Below are 25280 nucleotides of genomic sequence, written 5' to 3' on the forward strand. Positions count from 1 at the left end.
GGTGGTGCCATTTCCCAGCATCTTTGTCAGATTCCTAGGGCTTCCAGAGTACCCAGATTCCTGGCTAGCAATTTAATGGTACTATAGGCAGGCAATAAATGAAAGATTTAAAGAATTATTTTGTAACGGGACATTCAGCTCTAGATGTACCATCATTTTGAATGTATTGAGTTTTTAAAAATGCTTTATTGACATTATACGACTATGCTAAGAACTGTCAGGCCTCTGAGCCCAAGTTAAGCCATTGTGACCTGCACATGTACATCCAGATGGTATGGAGCAACTGAAGAACCATAAAAGATGACATTCCACCATTGTGATTTGTTTCTGCCCCACCCCAACTAATCAATCAACCTTGTTATGTTCCTCCCACGGAAAATGAGTCTCCTGATCTCCCTACCCTGAACCTTGTGACCCCTGCCCCTGCCCACAAGAGAACAACCCCCTTTAACTGTAATTTTCCACTACCTACCCAAATCCTATAAAACTGCCCCACTCCTGTCTCCCTTTGCTGACTCCTTTTTCAGACTCAGCTTGCCTGCACCCAGGTGAAATAAACAGCCTTGTTGCTCACACAAAGCCTGTTTGGTGGTCTCTTCACACAGACATGCGTGACAAGAACCAAACGTGAAATCTGATTCCCTTTGAAAAGGGGCTCTTGACACAGAATGGCCAAATCAAGTAGAGGCTACAATTGGTATGATGGTTAAGAGCAGGTGTCAGAGCCAGTTGACCTGTTCTCAAATCTTGCTCCCACCATTAATTAACTGGATTTGCAACCCTGGGCATGTTACTTTATGTCTCTGTTTCTTATTTTTCTCACTTGTTCAAGGATAATAATATCTACCTCACAACGTTGGTGTGAGGAATAAATGAGTTATTTAATATACACATAAAGTGCTTCAAACAGCGCCTGGCTCATAATTAGTACTAAATATACATCAACTACTGTTTTTATTTATTAATTAAGTAATCTATCCCAAAGAACACTCCTGGGTTTTAGCAATTAAAGTTTTATCAGTTTAAATGAATATTAATATATATGAATATACTGCCTCCTTCTTATTTGTCTATACCCTTCTCTAAAGAGGATTTTTTAAAAACTCTGAACAGCTTAAAGAAAAAATAATTCCTGGCTCGATGATAGAAATATAGTAACACAATATAGAATTATTAATTGCTGTTCTTGTTACAAGCTACTCTGTCATTCAATTGGTAAAAAGTGTAAGCAGTCCTGCTCTCCTGATCATTTTTATTTTTTATTTTTTTTAAAAAAGAGTCTCACTCTGTCACTCAGGCTGGAGTGCAGTGACATGATCTTGGCTCACTGAAACCTCCACTTCCTGGGTTCAAGCAGTTGGCTTCCCAAAGTGCTGGGATTATAGGTGTGAGCTACTGCTCCTGGCCTCCTTATCATTTTTATTTGTTTTACATCTTTCAGGTTAACCTGATCAATGTAGAGAACACATCAACTTTTTGTTGTTGTTGTTGTTTTGTTTTGTTTTGTTTTGAGATGGAGTCTCACTGTTGCCCAGGCTGGAGTACAGTGGCACAATCTCGGCTCAGTGCAACCTCTGCCTCCTGGGTTCAAGTGATTCTCCTGCCTCAGCCTCCAGAGTAGCTGGGATTACAGGCGTGTACCAACACGCCCAGCTAATTTTTGTATTTTTAGTAGAGACAGAGGTTTCACCATGTTGGCCAGGCTGGTCTCAAACTCCTGACCTCAAGTGATCCACCCGCCTTGGCCTCCCAAAGTGCTGGGATTACAGGTATGAGCCACCACCCAGCAACTCTGTTTTTTAACTGTGGCAAATGCAGACAAAAGTTTAGGTCATTTGATGAGAAAAACATTAAAAGAGAACAAAATCAGTATCTCAACTATTGATGAAAACTTCTGACTGGTAACTATTAAATGGACCATGATAATTATTAGGCTTACAAAAGGGGAAAATGAGGGAAAAACTCTCCATCTTAGTAAGAACTTTCTACTTCATTTTAAAATTTACTCAATGGGAAAAGGAGTTATTAGATATAAACTACATCAAGATATAAACCATAAGCCTGGAGAGGAGGCATGTTCCCATAGCCCCAGCTACTCAGGAGTGTGAAGCAGGAGGATCCCTGAGCTCAGGAGGTCGAGACTGCAGTGCACTATGACTGCATCACTGCACTCCAGCCTGGGTGATAGTGCGACACTCTAAAATGAAAGGAAAAACAAAAGATATAAACTATAGTATCTATCAGAGTTCTCCCATTAGTATTACCCACAGGGTCAGGTTTTTCAGAATTTCTGTTTGGTCCAGCCAGGCAGCAAGTTATAAGCCTGGCCTGCCCGGCTTTCTCTCCCCTTTCCCTACATTTCTCCTAATAATGAAACCCTGCTTTAAAGACCTAGGTGTTTTGTTTGTTTTGAGACAGAGTCTTGCTCTGTTGCCTAGGCTGGAGTGCAGTGGCACGATCTTGGCTCACTGCAACCTCTGCCTCCCGGGCTCAAGCAATTCTCACGCCTCAGCCTCCTGAGTAGCTAGGATTACAAGATTGTGCCATCACGCCTGGGTAATTTTTTGTAATTTTAGTAGAGGCAGAGTTTCACCACGTTGGCCAGCTGGTCTCAAACTTTTGGCCTCGAGCTGCTGCACCAGCCTCAGCTTCCCAAAGTGCTGGGATTATAGGCATGAGTCACCGTGCCCAAGACCTAGAATTTATTATGGCTACTCATCTAAAGCACTCTTGGCATCAAGGGACAATTCCACATTTGTTCCATCATCTTTTTCTAAGGAATAAATGAATCTTATATATACTTTAGGGCACATCTCTTGACCATGAACATTTTTAAAAGCTAAATTTACCATGTATTTACTGTAGAGAGGGTGTCCTGGTTTGGGGCGAGGGGGTAGCACCAGATCTTGATTTTTAAAAACTTGACTCTTGGCTTTTGAGAGTCCAGTTGCCAAGTTACTTTGTTTTTTCTGAAGATCCATGTCAGAAGAGGATCGATTAAAAGGCAGTTTCTTATTAGATCTTCTGGTTGCAGAAAGCTTTGGGGGAGGTGGTCTCTCAGGGGGCACCTTGGTTGGAGGCTGTTGAGTTGGAATGGTTTTTCCATTCACAGGTCTGAAAATCAATGTAGTAGCCACGAGTCAGTGTTTTGATCAGTATTAAATTCTGTTCTGTCCTGTCTTACACACACACACACACACACACACACACACACACACATACACAGAGCTTTCTGCTAGTGGAACACAATTTACTGAAACACGCAGTGTATGCTATTTTTGAGCAAACGACTGCTGCTGCATTAAACATTACATTATTAGAGGAAATGCCATGATGTTCCAGCTTCCTCTTATCTTGCACTAGAGATTCATTAGTTCAAGACAAACAAGCATTTACTATCATGAGCTCTCTAAGGTCCCATTTGCTCTTAAACACATCATGACTATTTCTGGAAACTAGGCACTTTCCACCAAAGTCTGAGATGAAAAGCTTATAAGATATGATATATGTGTGCTGGGGTCTTGTACGTGATTAGAAAAGGAACATCAAAATCCCCTAATATTCACGTTATAGGTGTTACTATTAAAACTCTAATTTAGATTAATATAAAGAAAGCTAGTTCTGAAAGGATAGGACAACTATTACTTTGAAAGCCTTTCCTTCATCTCTATGATAGAAGTAATTTTCACCCGGGCGTGGTGGCTCACGCCTGCAATCCCAGCACTTTGGGAAGCCCAAGCGGACAGATCACGAGGTCAACAGATCGAGAACATCCTGGCCAACATGATGAAACCCCATCTCTACTAAAAATACAAAAATTAGCTGCATATGATGGCTCACGCCTATAGTCCCAGGCCTGTAGCCTACTCGGGAGACTGAGGCAGGAGAATTGCTTGAACCCGGGAGGCGGAGGTTGCAGTGAGCTGAGATCACGCCACTGCACTCCAGCCTGGAGACAGGGCGAGACTCCGTCTCAATAAATAAATAAATAAATAAATTTCAACATAGTAATAATGTCTTCTGATAGCATTACAGCCCTTTATTTGAACAGCTCTGGAACTCAGAAGGCAGTTACCTTTGAGCTCACAAAGCCAGTCCCCTTTGGAAATGCCAAAAACCAGTTTCTTAATCAGGAGGGTGTCAGTGGGCATGTATATGTATATGTATATGTATATGTATATGTATATGTATATGTATATTCTAGAAGTGGAGCTGTTTTAAGTTCAGAAATGAGTCTTGTTCATTTATTTGAGGAAATGAATGCTCTATGAGTTGAACTGTGTAAAAAGGGAGCAGAGCTTCCCACAACCTACCGTTATAAGCAGACTGTGGATTAGGGGCCTGGGTGAACTGGTGAGATTATTTCATCGCTAAAAAAAGATCCAAGGCCAACAACACTCAATCTTTGTGGTAAAAAAGAGAGCTGGGTCTCTGAGTCATTAATTTTTCTCTTAACTTTTCCCACATTTACTTACCTCGGTGGCAACCTTGGGGGTCCTCGCACAAAACCTCCTGTTTGACCCGGGTGGTTGGATTCCTGCAAGCAGCAGAGAATGCTTTTTAGTTAAGGTTAATCTGAAACAAGAATTTGTCAAGAGAAATTCTGGACAACCTTTTGGCTGGATCTACCAGCAGAAATGCAGTTGAGTTATAGAAAGTAGCTTAAAAGAGTTTTCAGCATTAAACAATATTAACTTACTTCTGCCTAAATTATTCATGTCCTAATACAAGTCAAAATACTGACAGGAAGAAACCAGTCTCCCATTGTGGACCACAGCTTGAGCAATTGCACTGTATGGTCATGCACTCAGTGGATTCACGAGATATTAAGGGAAAATTTAAGCAGGCCCTAAAGAGAATTGAAAAATATATGTTCTTGGCCAGGTGTGGTGGCTCCGCCTGTAATCCCAGCACTTTGGGAGGCGGGTGGATCATGAGGTCAGGAGATCAAGACCATCCTGGCTAACATGGTGAAACCCCATCTCTACTAAAAACACAAAAAATTAGCCAGGCATGGTGGTGGGCACCTGTAATCCCAGCTACTCGGGAGGCTGAGGCAGGAGAATGGCATGAACCCGGGAAGCAAAGGTTGCAGTGAGCCGAGACCATGCCACTGCACTTCAGTCTGGGCAACAGAGCGACACTCCGTCTCAAAACAAAAACAAAAACAAAAACAAAAACAAAAAAAACTATCTATCTATCTATCTATCTATCTATCTATCTATCTATCTATCTAATCTAGATAGATATATATGGTCTTTATTCATTCCTCTTTATTCATTCCGTGATCACACATAAGAAACATACTGCTCCTAAGTTTAAACACACAGTGAGTGGGGTGGTTACTAGTTGGTTTTGCTTTGAATAGGGAGATCTTATCTCACCACTGTTTGGTTTCAACAATTTGCAGTGGGTTTTGAACTAGAAGGAGGTGGGAACGTAAAAGAAGCTTGCAGGATGGTCTGAGAGGAAGGCATGTGAGGAGAAATAGTTAAGGTCCAAGAAAGCAGTGTGCTTGTACCACTCCAGCAAAGGGGCTGGATGGGGTAAAAGAGTTTTGTAGAAAAAAGGAAAAGGAGAATAATGTGAAAAGTAAAAGGTACAGTCGGAATGTTTTATTCTAACGGTAGATGAGAGAAATTGGAAGTGTGGAGATTAATAGGAAGATTTCTGTAGGGGAAGGGATTCAAACTGTTACATTTAAACAGGTTTTCTGAACATGTTATAGCCTAAGGATTGGGAAATGAGGGTAATACATGCAGAATATTTTCAGATTCTCTGTGAGTGGGAAGCCAAAGGATCTCAAAGCCAAAATTTCTGTTTTTTGGGAGGGGGAAAAAGCCTTCACAAAATTCTTTTTTTTTTTTTTTTTTTGAGACAGAGTCTCGCTCTGTTCCCCAGGCTGGAGTGCAGTGATGCAATCTCAGCTCAATGCAACCTCTGCCTCCCAAGTTCAAGTGGATTCTTCTGCCTCAGCCTCCCGAGTGGCCGAGACAACAGGTGTGCACCACAGACCTGGCTAATTTTTGTATTTTTACTAGAGATGAGGTTTCACCATGTTGGCCAGGATGGTCTCGAACTCCTGACCTCAAGTGATCCACCTGCCTTGGCCTCCCAAAGTGCTGAGATTACAGGCGTGAGCCACCACACCTAGTCCCTCACTAAATTCTTCTAATTCTGTCTTTTTTTTTCCCCCACTTTTCCTACTTTCTAAGTCCCCAACACTAACACTCAGGAAATAATATTTCTCTAAAACTTCATAAGAAAAAAAATGCTGACCCTTTAAATTACACTTTTTTTTTTTGGAAAGGAGGTTTAATTAAAGCTTGGGAATCTTTGGCCTACTTCAGACTGTTTTCCTCCTTCTTATAAATGAGCCAAAACTCACTTTCATGATTTTTAAATTATACTGAATATTTATAACCTTTTCCTTAAATACCAAATGATTAATTGCCAATAACTGTGATCATTTAAACATGTTTCAATGTTATAAAATCCCATTTTAAAAAACAAATTAAGCTTGCCCTTAAAACTTGGTTTCACTAGTGAGTTCAGTTAATGTAGTGAGGCAAGTAACCAGCTCATAAACCCTGCAATATTCCAGAATATAATCCATGCCTTATAATTACACTGCTGCCTATATTTTTCCTGACAAATATTGCTATGATGCTTGAAAAATGCATTTATTTCTGTGGCTACCTTTAAAATTAAAACAAACTCTAGCAGATAGGAAGAAACTTTAATTGCTTTTATCAAAGCTGTAATTATTAGATACCTTGATAAAGAAAATTTAAAAAATAGATGTATAAATTTGACATGGAAAGATGCAGATGATGTACTGTAATAAATGCATAGCATATGACCCTAATTTTGTACCAAATATTAGCTGTAGTTTTTCCTCGGTGGTGGTATTTTTATGGGAAATCTTAAACATCTTTTTAATTTCTTAATTTGCAACAGTAAGAAAATTTTAAATCAGGAAAAAAGAGTAGCACATTCAAATTCCTTTTTTTTTTGAGACAGAGTCTCGCTCTGTTGCCCAGGCTGGAGTTCAGTGGCACAATCTCGGCTCACTGCAAGCTCTGCCTCCCGGGTTCATGCCATTCTCCTGCCTCAGCCTCCCAAGTAGCTGGGACTACAGGCACCCGTCACCATACCTGGCTAATTTTTTTTGTATTTTTAGTAGAGATGGGGTTTCACTATGTTAGCCAGGATGGTCTCGATCTCCTGATCTCGTGATTTGCCCGCCTCGGCTTCCCAAAGTGCTGGGATTACAGGTGTGAGTCACTGCACCCGGCCACATCCAAATTCTTTAGGGATGTTAGGCACATTCCTAAAGGCACTTCTGTATCTGACATACTCCAAATATTGAGAGAAGGAGACAGTTCTTGCAGGAGCCATTGTCTTAGTGTTTGCTCAAGTCTGGGTTTATGTCCAGGTTCTGCTGAGTCTTTGCAAGATAACTGATTAGGGACTTCCTCCTCGTGGGTATTCCACAAATAACCTGAAGGCTCTCTGCATTTGCTTTTTGGTACTTTTTCTCTAGCTCTGATATCCCTGAACTCTGGCTTTTAATGTGTTTGGACAAGCATTTTAGTTTCTGGTGAAGTTGGTTTCCTTGCTTGTATTTTCTCTGCAGATTCCATCTTTTTGTTCAAGATGGAATAATCTTGGAACATTTTGGAATATTATTCTATTAGAATAATAATAGCTGGGACTATAGGTGTGGGCCACCACACCTGGCTCATTTTTGTATAATACTATTTCTTTTTTTTGTTTTGGAGACAAGTCTTGCTCTGTTGCTCAGGTTAGAGTGCAGTGGTGCAATCTCGGCCCACTGCAACCTCCACCTCCTGAGTTCAAACGATTCTCCTGTCTCAGCCTCCCAAGTAGATGGGATTACAGGTGTGCATCACTATGCCCGGCTTTTGTATTTTAAGTAGAGATGAGGTTTCACACCATGTTGGCCACACTGATCTCAAACTCCTGATCTCAAGTGATCCACCCACTTTGGACTTCCAAAGTGCTGGGATTACAGGTGTGAGCCACCGTGCACCCCAATATTATTTCAATAGAGCTTTATAGTTTACGAAGTCCATTAAGTATGATGGACATTACACATGATGGATATTAACGAATGATGTTTTACTTACTTATCACCCTCTCACTCCTTTTTATAACTATTTCAGAGTAGAAGCCAGTAACCTTCTCAGGCAACTTTTCCTCCACGGGAATTTGGGATTTTCCTATTTAACATTAGTGTGGTAGGAACCCTACTATCCTCTTTTGGGCTTTCTTGGCCCAGATTTAATAAAAATTTATTACCAGCTACTTTGAAAATCACTAAATTTTAATTCATTCTTCAGGAAAATCTCATTAACTAGACATTGGCTAATTTAATTTAATGTCTTCTTCAAAGAAATTTTTCTTTGCCAGATGATTAGGTGGGCTTGCCTGTATAATAAACATAGTTAATGCACAATGTAAAACCATTATGAAATTTGAACTGCAAATTTGGTTCAAAGACTTTAAAAGTTAATTTCTCTTAAAACAAGCCTTAAAGATCATATGCCATATGGACATCTAAAAAAAATGAGTGTGGTCTAGCGTGGTTGCTCATGCCTGTAATCCTGAAACTCTGACAGGCTAAGGTGGATGGGTCACTTGAGGTCAGGAGCTCAAGATCAGCCTAGCCAACATGATAAAACCCCGTCTCTAATAAAAATACAAAAAAAATTAGCTGGACATGGTGGTGCACGCCTGTAGTCCCAGCTACTTGGGAGGCTGAGGCAGGAGAACTGTTTGAACTCAGGAGGTAGAGGTTGCAGTGAGCCGAGATCATGCCACTGCACTCCAGCCCAGGCGACAGAGCGAGACTCCATCTCAAAAAAAAAAAAAAGTGTGATCTCATATCTAGAAAAACCTAAAGACTCTACCAAAAAACCCGTCTTAGAATTGAGAAATGATTTCAGTAAAGTTGCAGGATACAAAATTAATATACAAAAATCAGTAACATTTCGATACATGACAAAGAACTAGCTAAAAAAAGAAATTGAGAAAGCAATCCCATTTACGATAGCTACAAAAAGAAATACTTTGTAATAAATTTAACTAAGGAAGTGAAAGACCACTACAAGGAAAACTACAAAACACTGATGAAAAAATGGAAGATACAAAGGATACAAACAAATAGACATTCTATGCTCATGGATTAGAAGAATTAATACTGTTAAAATGAGAATATTACCCAAAGAAATCTACAGATTCAATGCAATCCCTATCAAAATACAAATTACATCTTTACAAACATAGAAAAAAAAAATCCTAAAACTTATACGGAACCACAAAAGATCCTGAATAGTCAAAACAATCCTGAGCCAAAAGAACAAAGGTGGAGGCACCACACTACCAACTTTAAAATACACTGCACAAAGATGTAGTAGCAAAAACAGCATGGACCTAGCATAATAACAGACACATAGGCCAATGGAACAGAATAGAGAATCCAAAAGTTAATCCACATATCTACAGCCAACTGATTTTTGACAAAAGTGTCAAGGACAGTCATTGGGGAAAGCACAGTCTCTTCAATAAAGGCGCTGGGGAAAACTAGATATTCATATGCAGATGAATGAAACTAAACCCTCCCACTTACCCTACAAGACTCAACTCAGAGACCTAAATCTAAGACCTGAAACAATACAATGACTAGAAGAAAGCTGGGAAAACGCCTCAGTACATTGGTCTTAAAAAAGGTTTTATGAATAAGACCTCAAAAACACAGGCAACAAAAGTAAAAATAAACAAATGGGTTTATATCAACCAAAAATCTTTTGCACAGTAAAGGAAAAAATCAAGAATGAAAAGACAACCTACAGAATGGCAAGAAATATTTGCAAACTACTCATCTGATAGGGGATTAGTATCTAGAATACAAAAGAAACTCAAACATCATAACAGCAAAAAACCCAAACAATCTGATTTTAAAGTGGGCAAATAAACTTTGGGAGGTGGAGGCTGGATGACTGCTTGAATCCAGGAGTCCAAGAACGGCCTGGGCAACGTGGCAAAACTTGTCGCTACAAAAAACACAAAAAATTAGCTGAGTGTGGTGGCATGCGCCTAAAGTTCCAGCTACTTCGGAGGCTGAGGTGGGAGGATCCCCTGCGCCCAGGTCAAGGCTGCAGTGAGCTGTGATCATATCACTGCACTCCAGCCCAGGAGACAGAGTAAGACCCTATCTCAAAAAAAGAGAGAAAAAAAAGCAAATGATCTGGATATTTCTCAAAAGAACACACACAAATGGCCAACAAATACATTAAAAAATGCTCAACCTCACTAATCATCAGGGAAATTCACAACAAAATGGCAATGAGGTATCATCTCACCCCAGTTGGGATGGCTGTTATCTAAAAGATAAAAAAAAAATGCTGGCAAGAATGCAGAGAAAGGGGAATTCTTACACACTATTAGTGGGAATGTAACCCAGTACAATCACTGTAGAAAACAGGATGGAAGCTCCTCAAAAAACTACAAATAGAACTACCATATGATCCAGCAAGCCCACTACTGAGAATTTATTCAAAGGAAAGGAAATTACATCAAAGAGACATCTGCACATCCATGTTTACTGTAGCACTACTCACAATAGCCAAGATACAGAATCAGCCTAGGTGTCCAACAACAGATAAATGGATAAAGAAAATGTGGCATGTGTACACCATGGAATACTATCTAGTCATAAAAAAGAATGGAATCCTGTCATTTGTGGCAACATAAATGGAACCGGAGGATATTATGTTAAGTGAAATAAGCCAGAAACAGAAAGTTAAACACTGCATCTTTCCATTCATATATGGAAGCTAAAAATAAGTTGATCTCATAGAAATAAAAAGTAGAACAGAGGATACTAGAGGCTGGGAAGGGTAGAAAGAAGGGAGAGAGAAGGAGCTTTGTTAAAGAATACAAAATTACAGCCAGACAGGAGGAATAAATTCTAGTGTTCTATACCACTATAGGATGACTATAGTTAACAATAATATATAGCTTCAAATGACTGGAAGGAAGATATTGAGCATTCCAAACAGAAGTGGTGAAAAATGTTTGAGATGACAGATATGCTAACTACCCTGATCTGATCCCTATACAGTATATATACTGAAACATCACTATGTACTCCAAGAATATGTACAATTATTATTTGTCAATTTAAAAAAGAGGAAATAATCAGGATTCCCATAAAGTCCTCTGAAAGCCATTATTCTTCTCTCTCTCTCTCTCTCTCTCTCTCTCTCTCTCTCTCGCCCGAGGCTTGAGTGCAATGGATCTTGGATCACTGCAACCTCTGCCTCCCGGGTCCAAGCGATTCTCCTGCTTCAGCCTCCTGAGTAGCTGGGATTACAGGCACACGACACCACGTACAGCTAATTTTTGTATTTTTAGTAGAAACAAGGTTTCACCATGTTAACTAGGCTGGTGTCGAACTCCTGACCTCAGGTGATCCACCTGCCTTGGCCTCCCAAAGTGCTGGAATTACATGTGGGGGCCATCGCGTCCAGTCAACTTTATTCTTTTTCTTAAATCACTTCTCTAATTACTTGTTGCATGTCTGTTTCCCCAAGAAACCACAAAAATTGGAAGACCAAAAAAAAAAAAGTATGAGGATATTGAGGTTGAAATGAAAAATATATATATTTACTGAAAAAAATCTTTGACCCCATCTTAACAGTAAAACACTATTTTTTAAATTAAAAAAATACATTTTTCTTAAATTTCAGATTTAAAAATTCTTATGGTAATTATCTTAAATTTTGGTTACTAATTGGATATTTTAAATAAAAACCGACAAGTTGAATAAAGTTATTTCCCTGAATATTGAAGGTGTTTAGAGATTTTAATAACCTTCTCATTACTAGTTTCATTTAAAAGACAGTGTCATTAAGTTGGTATACAAATTATTTTATAGTGAAGTACAATGAATTGGCCTAATCTCTCTATAGGGACTTTTAACATATTGAACACTACATTATGTAAGTACTTGGGGCTTAGAGACTGGTCTCTAATAGAGGGTTCTTGTTTTTAATTTGACCAGTAATAAAATAATTTAGATATTAGCTGACTATTCAAAACTAATGCATAACTACGTCTTCAATCTAATACAATCTATAATGACCACTTACCAAGTTTCTAGTTCTGTCAACATTACTGAGTTTTCCAGATATTGTACTGAAAGTGTTTCCAATAGGTTTTTCAGCAGGGAGAGGAGGTGGGCTTTGTGGATCCTCATGTAAACCTGGAAAAAGTAGCAGTAATTCATCAATAATTTCTAGTTTTTAGGATTCCAAAGAACGAAATGATTGCTGCTTAGTTTATTAGAAAAATGGCTATCATAAAAGATACACACAAATAGTTAAGAAAATGAGAAAGAACTCCCAGCAAACTTCAGAAAATTGATGTGCTAGTCAACATCAGTTAATTTCACTATATGTTTTATAGAGAGTGAAAATAATACTAAATAATTACAACAGCAGCCAGCATTGTTGAGAACCTTTTATGTGACAGGCATTAAGTTAGGCTCTATATTTACATACATTTCACCAACCAAGATCTATGGGCTAGATTTGTCCAGTCCACTAGCTAGTAGCTACATCTAATGATTGTCTTAAATCTTAATTAAAATTAAATTAAAATTTCAGTTCCTCAGTTTCACTAGCCACATTTCAAATACTAGCCACTGTGACTAGTGACTACCAGCACAGTTAAAGAACATTTCTATCTTTGCAGAAAAGTTCTATTGCACAGTGCTACACTAGATAATATCCTACCTGTTTTACAGATGAAGAAACTGAAGCTAAGAAAATAAATGCGCTAACCAAGGTCTTACTGCTAGTCATTGTCAGATCCATTGTTTTGAACCTAAAAGTCCATGTTCATTTTGTTAAGACATGCTCCTTCTTAATAGGTGATGTATTCAACACTCTCTCATCCAAAAATAATTCAATGTGTTTTCTTTCTTTTTTTTTTTTTGAGATGGAGTCTCGCTCTGTCACCCAGGCTAGAGTGCAGTGGTATGATCTCAGTTCACTGCAAGCTCTGCCTCCCGGGTTCACACCATTCTCCTGCCTTAGCCTCCGGAGAAGCTGTGACTACAGGTGCCTGCCACTACGCCCAGCTAATTTTTTTTGTATTTTTAGTAGAGACAGGGTTTCACCGTGTTAACCAGGATGGTCTCGATCTCCTGACCTCGTGATCTGCCCGCCTCCGCCTCCCAAAGTGCTGGGATTACAGGCGTGAGCCACTGCGCCCGGCCAATGTGTTTTCTAATTCATTAGCTTCTGATTAATGAACATAACTGCCCTCAATTAAACAATACCTTTACATCCAAACCACAGCCATATCAGTGATAATTTACCCCCAACTTATTTTAAAAAGAAGGAAACAAAGATGACCAGATTTAATTAGTGACAGTTAATTAAAATGAGTGCACAAAAACAACTGGAGAGTGGATGACTGTAACATACTGAAGGACGCTAAAGCCACCTTTTACACTGTTTGGTTTAGGCATTAAAAGGAGATGAGCAGATAAGCATTCTCTCTCTTTTCTTTCTTTCTTTTTTTTTTTTTTTCAAATAAATGTACACCCTCTACTTCCATTTCATGTGAAAAACCTATAACAAGAAGATGATTTGTCAGGTTTCTGTTTTATCCGCAGACAGGAAAACATTCTCAAAGGGAGGAAAATACCCAGGCCAGCAACTAGGAAAACAATGATTTAGAGCGAGGCAAACATTCTTAGTGAGAGGCAAGGCTGCTCTGGGAATTAAGACATATATAATAAAAACATCCAACTCAGTCACCATCTTGAAGATATTTTCTGTGCTGTGGTTTCCGTATTCTTCCAAGGAAATAGTTGATCATTTAGAATATAATACTGTTGTGACAAATATTTAAGAGTATACGCCAGTAATATGAAAGCAGAAAGGAGATAGCTTACTGGAAGGAGGAACACAGGGAGTATCTGGTGTGAGTATGTGTGGGATGTGGAGGAAGGAGATTTCCAATTTTAAATAATGTAGTCAGGGAAGGTCTCTGAGAAAAAGTGGCATTGAGCAAAGATCTGAAGGATTGGTGAGGGAGGGAGCCTTGCAGACATCTGGGAAAAGGACAACCTGGTCAGAAGAAATAGGCCCCAGGGGAAAGGAGCTGACAGGTTCAAGTAAGATCAAGGACATTTGCACCATGAAGCTATCCCCTTTTTCCCAAATTCTTCAGACACCAAAGTTTAATTCTTTTCCCTCCACAGAATATATGCATTGTTTATTAACAAAATTCTGAGGAACTGATTTTTGACATAAATAGAAATAACTCTCTAGAAATCATTCTGTCATTTCAGTTCTCCTACATTTAGCAGTATAGAATTCAACTTTCTTTTTTTTTTTTAGACGAAGTCTCGCTTTGTTGCCCAGGCTGGAATGTGGTGGCATGATCTTGGCTCACTGCAACCCCTGCCTCCTGGGTTCAAGTGATTTTCCTGCCTCAGCCTCCTAAGTAGCTGGGATTACAGGCGTGTGCCACCATGCCTGGTTAATTTTTTTTTTTTAATTGAGCCTTTATTTTTATTTATTCATTTTTTAAAATAATTTTTTAAAAAAATTTTACCTTAAGTTCTGGGATACATGTGCTAAACATACAGGTTTGTTATATAGGTATACATATGCCATGGTGGTTTGCTTCACCTATCAACCTGTCATCCAGGTTTTAAGCCCCACATGCATTAGGTATTTGTCCTAATGCTCTCCCTCCCCTAGCCCCTAACTCCCCAACGGGCCCGGTGTATATTGTTCCCCTCCCTGTGTCCATGTGTTCTCATTGTTCAGCTCCCACTTGTGAGTGAGAACATGGGGTGTTTAGTTTTGTTTCTGTGTTAGTTTGCTGAGAATGATGGCTTCCAGTGTCATCCATGCCCCTGCAAAGGACATGAAATCATTCTTTTTTTATGGCTGCAGCCCGGTTAATTTTTATATTTTTAGAACAGACGGGGTTTCACCATGTTGGCCAGGCTGGTCTCGAACTCCTAGAATTCAATTTTCTACCAGTTCTTGGAGCTTTGTCAGAATAATAATTAAAGTTGCTTCCTCAGCATATCCTTTTCAGGATTTCAGAGCTTATTAATGCAGTTTCCGAGTGTGCAGAAAAAGTAAACATAGCAGGCCTGAGACTTCATCCCTAGAAAGTACTACTTACAAGATTGGTCCCTTTTTCTGAGTTTCGCTCTTGTTGCCCAAGCTGGAGGGCAATGGCATGATCTCAGCTCACTACAACCTCCACCTCCCGGGTTTAGGCGAGTCTCCTGCATCAGCCAGGCACACGCTACCATGCCGGGCTTATTTTTGTAGTTTTAGTAGAGATGGGTTTTCACCATGTTGGCCAGGCTGCTCTTGAACTCCTGACCTCAGGTGATCCACTTGCCTCTGCCTCCCAAAGTGCTGGGATTATAGGCATGAGCCACCAAACCCAGCCACAGGATTGGTCCTTGACTGGCATATAGGAACTTGGACTTTGGGACAGTTCTCACCATCCTCAAAACTGATAAAACAGAATATGTGGTTTATGCTGAACATCTGCTTTCCTCCTGGAAATCTGGAATTTTGCTATGTGCCAAAATTTCTAGGAGTGCCTACATAACCAGCCCCTAATAAAAACCCTGGGCACTGAATCAGTAGTGAGCTTCTCTGATTGACATTTCACACGTGTCATCACAACTCATTGCTGGAGGAGTTACGTATGTCCTCTGACTCCACCAGGAGAAGACTCTTGGAAGCTTGCATCTGGTTTCCTCCAGACTTCACCACATTTGCCTTTTCTCTTTGCTGATTGTACCTCTTATACTTTTGCTATAATAAATAATAGCCATAAATACAACTATATGTTGAGTCCTGTGAGTCCTCCTAGTGAATCATCAACCCTGTGGGTGGTCTTGGGGACAATGACACAACAGATGAATAAATTTAAAAATTTGTATTTATTACTAATTTCTGTAAAAGTTGTATTACTTAAAATCCAGGCAACATTTCTCATCATTATATGTTAGTATACCTGTTAAAATCCAGAATATATTTAACAAAGTAATAGCAAACAGGCAGACAACCCAATGAGCTATCATTTTACTGATTTGTGGGCTATATAATACTGTCAAAAGAAACATACTGCCAGTTTTTTCTTTTCTGTTTTTTTTTTTTTTTTTTTGGAGATGGCGTTCTTGCTCTATTGGCCAGGTTGGAGTGCAGTGGCATGATCTCGGCTCACTGCAACCTCCGCCTCCCGGGTTCAGGCAATTCTCGTGCCTCAGCCTCCCAAGTAGCTGGGATTACAGGTGTGTGCCACCACGCCTGGCTTTTTCGTATTTTTGATAGAGACGGGGTTTCATCCAGTGATCTGCCCACCTCAGCTTCCCAAAGTGCAGGGATTACAGGTGTGAGCCACCATGCCTGGCTACCACTGGTTTTTAAATCTAACATTAAAATATTACCTCTAAAAAATAAAATATAACTTCCTAAGAAACTAGAACCAGAATTTGATACCTCTGATTTTTTTTCTCCTCCACATTCTTCATAGCAACTCAGTTCAATTTTCTTGCTACTTGGCTGAGATCCATCAGTTAGTAACAGAATCATCAAGAAGACACTGAAACCAAGAGACCGATCCTTCTGGGTAGTGCTTTATGGAAAAACCAAGCTCCTAAAATAAAGGGAATATGCCTGCAGTACAATCCTGGGTGCTACAGGTGAAAGAGTGGGATGCTTGTTCTGCTTTAGGAGGAATGAAGTGGGCAGAATCTCTTGTTAGACAAAGGCAAGAATGCATGTGGGCTATAATATAAAGGCATTGCAGGCATAAATGAAATTAGAGGCCCACAGAGAAAGCTGTGTGATCACTCCAAGCAGTGCCATGAACTGCTCTGGAACCCACTGTGTGTGTGTGTGTACACATACAAATACACACTTTTAATCACACTTTTTAATAATCTGGTGCCTAAAATAAATAGTACTGGTCCTTGTGGCTTTCCCATTATCATAAATATCAGATTTCTTTTTGAAGTACTTATTAAAGCTCCTACCGAATTTCAAATGTTATACTATTAAAAAATCAAGTAAGGAAAAAAAAAAAGTAAGGAAGTAAACCAAAATGTAACGTTACACTAATTTAAGAAGTTTTCTTTTTTGAGAAGGATTCTTACTCTGTCACCAGGCTGGAATGCAGTGGGCCCAATCTCGGCTCACTGCAACCTCCGCCTCCCAGGTTCAAGTGATTCTCCTGCCACAGCCTCCCAAATAGTTGGGACTACAGGTGCGCAGCACCACGCTCAGCTAATTTTTGTATTTTTAGTAGAGACAGGGTTTCACCATGTTGGCCAGGATAGTCTTGATCTCTTGACCTCGTGATCCGCCTGCCTTGGCCTCCCAAAGTGCTGGGATTACAGGCGTGAACCACTGTGCCTGGCCAATTTAAGAAGTATTTTTATAAACTATTATTTCAAGCTTTTGGTTACTGCTCTTCACAGAATTCACACATAGCCATATTTGAGATCATGCTGATTAGAATAATATACTTGTGACTGATAGACATATACACCTTTATTTGCTATTAGTTTAGATTACTTTCCCACCAAATTTGTACCAGAGGTGTTAACATGGGATATACTAATTGTTCTAAATTTCAGTCTCCCTCTATTCTCTGTCTTAAGACAACATTAAAGAAAAATGAAATCCCCAGCCTGACCAATGAGGTGAAACCCCGTCTCTACTAAAAATACAAAAATTAGCCAGGTGTGGTGGTGTGTCCCTGTAGTCCCAGCTACTCGGGAGGCTGAGACAGAATTGCTTGAAACCGGGAGGCAGAGGGTGCAGTGAGCTGAGATCGCGTCACTGCACTCCAGCCTGGGTGACAGAGTGAGACTCCCAAAAAAAAAAGGGAAAAGGAAAGGAAGGGAAAGGGAAAGAGTAAGGTAATCCAAATTTACTGAACTAATTCTTCAAAGAATTGTGAAAAAACAACTTGCTTTTAAATAGCTTTGACTATGAATGAGAGATTATACATAATTTCAAAAGCAGACATTGATAAATTGGCATATATTTCTCCCAGGCTCTTGAAGAAGCAAATAAAGAAAGCAGAGAAGTGCTTACATTTTCCTGGTTTGGCTGGAATCCGAATTACAGTGGGCTTCCTGGTGGGTGCTGGTTGAACTGCTCGTTCTTTCATTGGTTCTGTTTTTGCAGGGAGCTGAAAGGGATCTAATGAAAAACATAGTTTTATTTTGCATGTTTTAGTTAACATGGACTGAAACAAAAAACCTCATTCATAATTTAAAAGTCATACTTTTCATGCCCCTGGGGAAACTATTCATGGATAAACAAAATCTCAGTTTGCAGAGACAAAAACAAAGTTGGAACTCATAAAAGGAAATAACTTAGTGTTCTGTAAATAATTCATGTGGCTTTTCTTCCTCTCTGATGAGAGAAATCGAGGATGATCTTGAATTATGTAGAAGCTGATCTTTCAGGGGAGTGTAATCATTTCATACACGTCTGCCTGAAAATGAGGGGCAACTGAGATGAGGAGACCATCTTTCCCACATCCTAAAGCCTCCCAGACGCCACAGAGAAGAAAGACTCTTTCCCTGTACACCCCCTGTGCCTGTCCCAGAATATTTACTCCCAGGGCCCCCATCCTACCCAGTGCTGTGCCTGGCACAGGGAAGGTGCTTAGCAGTCTCAGATTTAGTAGTTTCGTAAAACTACACTTCAGTAACATGAAAATGAAAAACATTCTATCCCAGAAATAAAATAAGGCATATCCCTTCAAATATTTAATTTTGGGGCAAGGATATATGACTCGGCATTACTCTATCTTAACCAATTTATTAAGTAATTGCAGTTTTTGCCATTAAAAGTAATGCACCAACCCAATATTTTAAATGGACAGTATATACTTAGGAGAAATACTTTAAACAAAAGCATAGTTGTAAACCTTTTTACTGAAACAGTCTTTAACATAAATGTCCTTTTTAGTGGTTTGGAAAAATGACTATAACTTTTTTTTAAAAATGGGAAATCTACAAGTAAAAAGATTAGCAAAAACAAAAGAAAATGCTCTATAATGGACATTCCACTCAGCACACAGGATCGCACAAGGCTGTCTTTGCTTTTATTTAACAAGAGGCGAAATGAGTATATGCTGTAATTCTGCACCTGTTCTATGGATCTTGCCTGTGGGGAGATACTCTCTATAAAACTATGCACTCCATAGCTCCTGTGATGAACAGCGTTCAAATTCTGCCTGTTATGAGGTGTAATTCAATAAGCACCTTTTGCTGACCAGCTCTTTGCAGGATACATGAATGGCTGAGCTAAGAATAAAAGCCCTTTTGGCAATCTGATACTTCGCCTTCTCTTCCACTCAGTTTTCAGTCGACCTCACCATCAGATACCCCGCCAGAGGCATCACTCTCTCACTAGCCATTTGCTCATATATTTATGCCAGTAACAGTGCTGGGTGGGGAAATACGATGGTAAAGTACAATCCTAGTTTAAGTTTCTTATCTACCACTTAGGAAGGGTCCCCAGAAAGCAAGCTAGCTAAAATTATTATTATGCCACTGAGGAAAAAAAAATAGATGACTCCTCTGTGGAATCTTACCAGCTCACAGTGAGCGAGGCGAGTCTTACGTTAAAAACACCAACTCAAGATTATCAAAAGAATGGCATCAAACTTTAAAAAAAAGACTACTATATTAATAATATAACTTTCTTCCACTGTGACCTATGTCACCCATAAAACAACAAAGCTCCTGTTTTCAGATTTAACCAAATTCCTTAATTATTTAACTTTATTATAACAAATATATATTAACAAGTATAATAGTACATTTTTTACTTCACAGTAATATTTGTTGTAAAAGTAAGAAACAGTAAGAATTATATAAAATAGAAAAAGAAAACCTCTTGTAATCTCATCTCTCTAAAATTAATTATCATCTAAAATTTGGTATATCTGTCCATGTATTTTCTATAAATATTACATGTATCATTATTATATAAATATTTTGAAAAACAAACCCAGGATCATTTTATATCAATTTCTTTGTAGTTTTATATCAATTTCTTAGCACTTTTATATCAATTTCTTTGTAGTTTTATATATATTTCTTAGCACTTTTATATCAATTTCTTTGTAGCACTTTTTTTCATTCAATATTGACTGGGTGCCTGCTATGAATTAAATACTGGGAATATAGCAGTGAACAAAGCATGGAACTCTGCCTTCATGGAGTTTGCATTCCAGCAGGGAGATGGAGACAAGAAACAATACATGTAATAGACAAGGAATTTACGTGGTATATTAGAAGGTGAGAAGTATACTGAAAAATGAAAAAGCAGAAATGAAAAAGGTGAGGAACTTCAGGTGTGGGCAGAAGGGAAGCAGGCTGCAGAAGGAAACAGGAGTGCAGTAGGTGAGGCAGGTGACATTGTCTTTCCAAAAACTGGATTTTACATATTTCAATAGTTCTTCCAATAATCATTCATGGTGTCCTATCTTTCAAGTAGTATTTCTTTCTTTCTTTTTTTTTTTTTGAGACACGGTCTCACTCTGTCACCCAGGCTGGAGCACAGTGGTGCAATCATGGCTCATTGTAGACTTGACCTCCTGGGCTCAAGCAATCCTCCCACCTTAGCCTCCTGAGTATGTGGGACTACAGAAATGTGCCAGCATGCCTGGCTAATTTTCATTTTATGTAGAGATGAGGTTTCACTGTGTTGTCCAGGCTGGTCTGGACCTCTTGGGCTCAAGTGATCCTCCTATCTTGGCCTCTCAAAGTGCTGGGATTATAGGTGTGAGCCACCGTGCCTGGCCTGAAGTGCTATTTCTTAAACAGCTGCTTTTGGTACCAATAACCTGTTGGTTATTAGTTTAAAATTTTAGTTAATGATGCTTTTGGGGTGGGTGTGTAGGGGGAAGAAAATCTTGAGCATGTAATGACTTAAATTGTTTCCCAAATCAAATTAAATTCTGGGCTAGTATAAGACCTACACCTCACATTTCACAAGTAAGGGCATGGATGGGGGTAGGGGCGGGCAGGGAAAGGAGAAAAGAGGACAATCGGCACCTCTGAGGGGCTGAACACAGGAGGCATCCAAAATGTGCTTGCTGTGGGAAGAATGGCCTCAGGAAATCCTGACCCAAATCCTGCACACAGTGTGGGCAGATCTCACCTATCGTGTTAAAGGGTCCAATCATTTTTTGTTTTAACCTGAAGGATTTAAATTGAAGTAGCATAGGTATAACTTATGAAGTATTCAAAGTGTCCTAGCTTACTCTCTCTCGTTTTTTCATTTTTAATACCGTTAGCTGTTTTTTAATAATTGGCACTCAGATCGTGTGTAATTATTCTACTATACATGTCTCCGGAAAAAAAAAAAAAATTCTTTCTCCATGTAGCGAGGCAAGGAAGTCTTCGTGTTCCATCACCGCAGGCTGTTTGGCAGGAGTGGTCTGTTTAATGATCTCCCCCAGCTGTGCTCACTGAGTCAGTGAGCTCTGCATCTGCCTCTCTGTCTGCATGTTGTCTGGGCTGTGATCCATGCGAGGAGTGCAGATTAGTGGGGAGGATAAACAGCATTACTTCAATGAGAAGGTGGAGCCAGAGGCCTGTTTTTTATCTTATGATGGTGTGCAAGCTTCTCTCTAGCAACATAAGTTCACTTTTTATGTCTTTTCATAAGAGGGCTATTTTTTTTCCAACAGAAGTTATAAGTGGGCAACATACAAAGCAAGGCTGGCACTTCATATTGGGGTACTCCAGACACCACCAGGAAAGAAACTGGATCATTAGTACTAGTTAAAATGTTTAACGTTCATAACCTTTGACTAGTAGTCCCACTTTCAGAAATTTATTCTTCAGAAATAAAAGCCTCAGCAGAAGTGAACATGCTTATGAGGGTATTTACTACAGCATTTTTTGTAGTGGCAAAACCCAACAAGGAACAAAACAAAATAACCTCCCCCCCCACCAAATAAAAAACAAACGAAACAACCTGAATGTCCATCAACAGGGGAAATACTGAAGCAGCTATGATACACTATGAGGTATCAGGCGGGTATAAGGAGACAATGAATTAGAATTAGACCTATTATCCTGAAGAGAAGTGATAAATGTCATTGTTTAATAAAGCACTCTGCTGAGTAACAGGTATAGGATGGTAACAATTTCTGGAAAAAGTCCATTATGTGTATATGTGTAAGCTTTGGTTTGGCATGCCCAAAGGCACAGAAGGCTGCATACTTTGTTCACACTGGTTACTGTGGGGAGATTACATTTTTTTTTAAATCCAAAATCTCTGAATTGTTTGACTTGTTACAATGAATATATTTTACTTTTCTAACAGAAACAAATCCAATAAAATAAATTCAATCATAAGGAAAAAGTTACAAGACTAAGCTGAGTTAACACCTCTGCCAAACAAACCAGAACAAAACCACTTAAAAATAAGAGAACAAAAGAGGAAACTTCTGGTTTCTTTCGTTGCTTTTTCAAGGCAATAATGGCCATAAAATTTTCCATAAAGCAACTAGAAAAATAAAAACTCCTTTTTTTGGATTTAATTTAAAAGGAAATAATGCAGATATAACATTTTGAATTTATCCAATTTAGACGTATTTAGTTCATAACAATTAGCTTCTATTTGTAACCTTGAATAATATAACCATTTAGATAAATCACTGTTTGGTTATTTTAAAAATTTCTACTTATCAGAATCTGAGGGTCAGTGGGGGAAGCAGTTCTTCAGAAGTGGCAAAGATGACAAGAGATAATTCTCCCAGTTTCTTTCAGCCTAATTATGCTTATGTTCAGCTATTTTAAAAAGATTATTGATTAAATACCTTGTTAAAGGTAATGCCTCCACATGGTCTGAAATTCAAAAGGGATCAAAATGCTTACAGTGTAAACCAAGTTCCCTGTTCTCTCCTATCCAGTTCCTTCATTTAAGAAGGACAACCTTTGTACCACCTTTTCATACATCACAGTACATTGCATTTGAAATTTAACACAAACAATAGCTAAAATAACACAAAAAGTATCCTGTATCTTGCATTTTTCATCTAATAATATCTTGGAGGTTGGTCCAAAGTAGGGGATAACAGGTCTCTCTCCCTTTTAATTATCACACAATACTCCATTGTTATGGATGTACCATAATTTATTTAAGCAGTCCACTGACATTTATTTCCAATATTCTATAGTAGAAGTCCTTAATTCTAGAGCTCAAATGGGCCCTCGAAGCTCTGGATATTGTACCTTGAATTGTGTACACATGACTAATGGCTATTTTCTTTTTTTTTTTTTTTTTTTTTTTTTTTTTTCCCTCACAGCTCCAGTCATTGAATTAATGGCTATTTTCAAGGCAGAGAAAAGACTCTCAGGCTACCTCAGATTCTCAGAGTTTGGTAGTCTGGAAAGGGTTAAGAACTTGCTGCCATAATTCTATTACAGACTGCTCTTGTTTCTACAGAAAAACAGAACACAAAAAACGCGGAGCATCTCAAAAAGAATCTCCTATCTGAATCTAAGACAAGAAAATGGCATTTTTGTCTACTTTTATTTGCAGTGATGGCATTTTTGTCTACTTATATGTGCAGTGTTTATTCTGTCTTCCCTCTACCCCCTCACACCAGCACCAGGTATTCCACACCTGCTGGTGAACAAGCAGAGGCCTCTTTACACCTATACCCACACGGTCTTCATTACCGGACTGAGAAAAACACTGACGATAAAGTAGTTTTCCACCCATTAACTGTCTCTAATAATATGCTTGTCATCACAATTAGTTTCACCATCCCTGGCTTCTTTTCTGTCATTTCTTTCCCTTGAGTTCTGTTAACAGCAGAAATTGGCTGCTAAACTATTATTCTGGTCTGTGTAATGGGGCTGCCGGCAGAAACATTCTCCTTCTTCTGACAGCTGGGTGTGATTTGTAAAGGTGTGAAGAAGAATTGCTAATACTTCTGGGCTCCATTACATTAACCTGGAAGGCATTCTACCCAAGAAATGAATCCAATATTAAATTGCCTGCTTTATGTGTTTTCCTTTAATAATTTTCTAATCTTTACGATGTTTTCATAGCTTCGATATTTTTGGATCTCTATTTCCTGAGATTAATATGGCAACTTCATTTTATGAATGCTATTTTATTAGATTCTCTTTAATTTTGAGGTAAGAGAAAGGGAAGGGAAGACTTATTTGTAAGTTTCTCTTCTTTCTCCTGTGTTCCTCTCCCAGTTTCTGCCTGGTGTCTGGATGATTAGGCAAGGTTTCCCAGGACCATAAACCTTTATTTACAATGACAATGCTACAAAAATACCACCAAAAAGTCACAAAGCCCCAAATCGAAAAGCAAACAAAAACCCCTCCACAGGTCAAGGCATTCAGAGGTGATCCTGAAGGCCTTTGGAGGGCGTAAGCAGGGAGGCAACAAGGGCCAATGTGCAGTATAGAAACTCCCCCTGGGTAGCCACAGTATGGAGTGTGATAGGCTTGTCTGAGTGGGCTCAATTTCGGAGGCCACTGCAGCCATCAGAGTGTAAAGGCCTAAAGTGGGGCAGAACAGGGAAGGATGAAAAGGAGAGGCAGAATCAAGAACTATTTGGAAGGTAAAACCAGCAGGAGTTGGTAACTAATTAGATGTGAAGGCAGAGAAGTAACAATCATAAAACTACTACTTAATGATCATCGTATTTCACACAACGTGATAGCGCTTTCCTATATGATCACATTTAACCCTTGCAATAACCTCGGTGAGGAGTAGTATCATGTCTTACAAATGAGGAAACAGAGGCACTGTGAGGTTAAGAAAATTGCCCAAGGTCACATAACAAATGTGGTAGACCCTGGCAGACTCCAAATCTGAACAGCTAGTCACTGTGTGACACAGTGAGAAGACTCAAGGATGATCTCTGGGTTTCTCCAGGGAAGGCTGGTGTGTGTGATGGTGTCACTAGTGAGTTGCAAAATATAGGAAGAAAGACAGGTTTAGAAAGAAGATAGTATTCAGCTCAGTATAACTCCATAGTCAAGAGCAATGGTTAAAGTCAGATAGCACAAGCAAATTACACACTTTGCTAAAAGACGCCTCAATAATTAAATGTTGTGCAATGAAGTGGTAGAAATCAAGAAACAGAAAAGGCTGAGTATGAAGCATGAGACTGTATTTATGTTGAAAGTATAT

General features: G+C 39.1%; 1 protein-coding gene across 12 annotated transcripts in view; it reads right to left on the minus strand.

Annotated features, from left to right (window-relative positions):
- SH3D19 (SH3 domain containing 19) overlaps positions 1-25280 on the minus strand; it is a 195416-nt gene that overhangs the window by 25292 nt on the left and 144844 nt on the right. For all 12 annotated transcript variants that reach the window (XM_037992782.2, XM_007999983.3, XM_073017673.1 and 9 more), the window contains 4 exons: positions 18183-18290; positions 12180-12292; positions 4476-4537; positions 2850-3114 (listed from right to left, as the gene is read on the minus strand). In XM_037992782.2, coding sequence (XP_037848710.2) covers positions 2850-3114; positions 4476-4537; positions 12180-12292; positions 18183-18290 — 548 coding nt within the window. The remainder of the gene's footprint in view (positions 1-2849; positions 3115-4475; positions 4538-12179; positions 12293-18182; positions 18291-25280) is intronic.

This window comes from Chlorocebus sabaeus, chromosome 7, assembly GCF_047675955.1.
Source record: "Chlorocebus sabaeus isolate Y175 chromosome 7, mChlSab1.0.hap1, whole genome shotgun sequence".
NCBI lineage: Eukaryota > Metazoa > Chordata > Mammalia > Primates > Cercopithecidae > Chlorocebus > Chlorocebus sabaeus.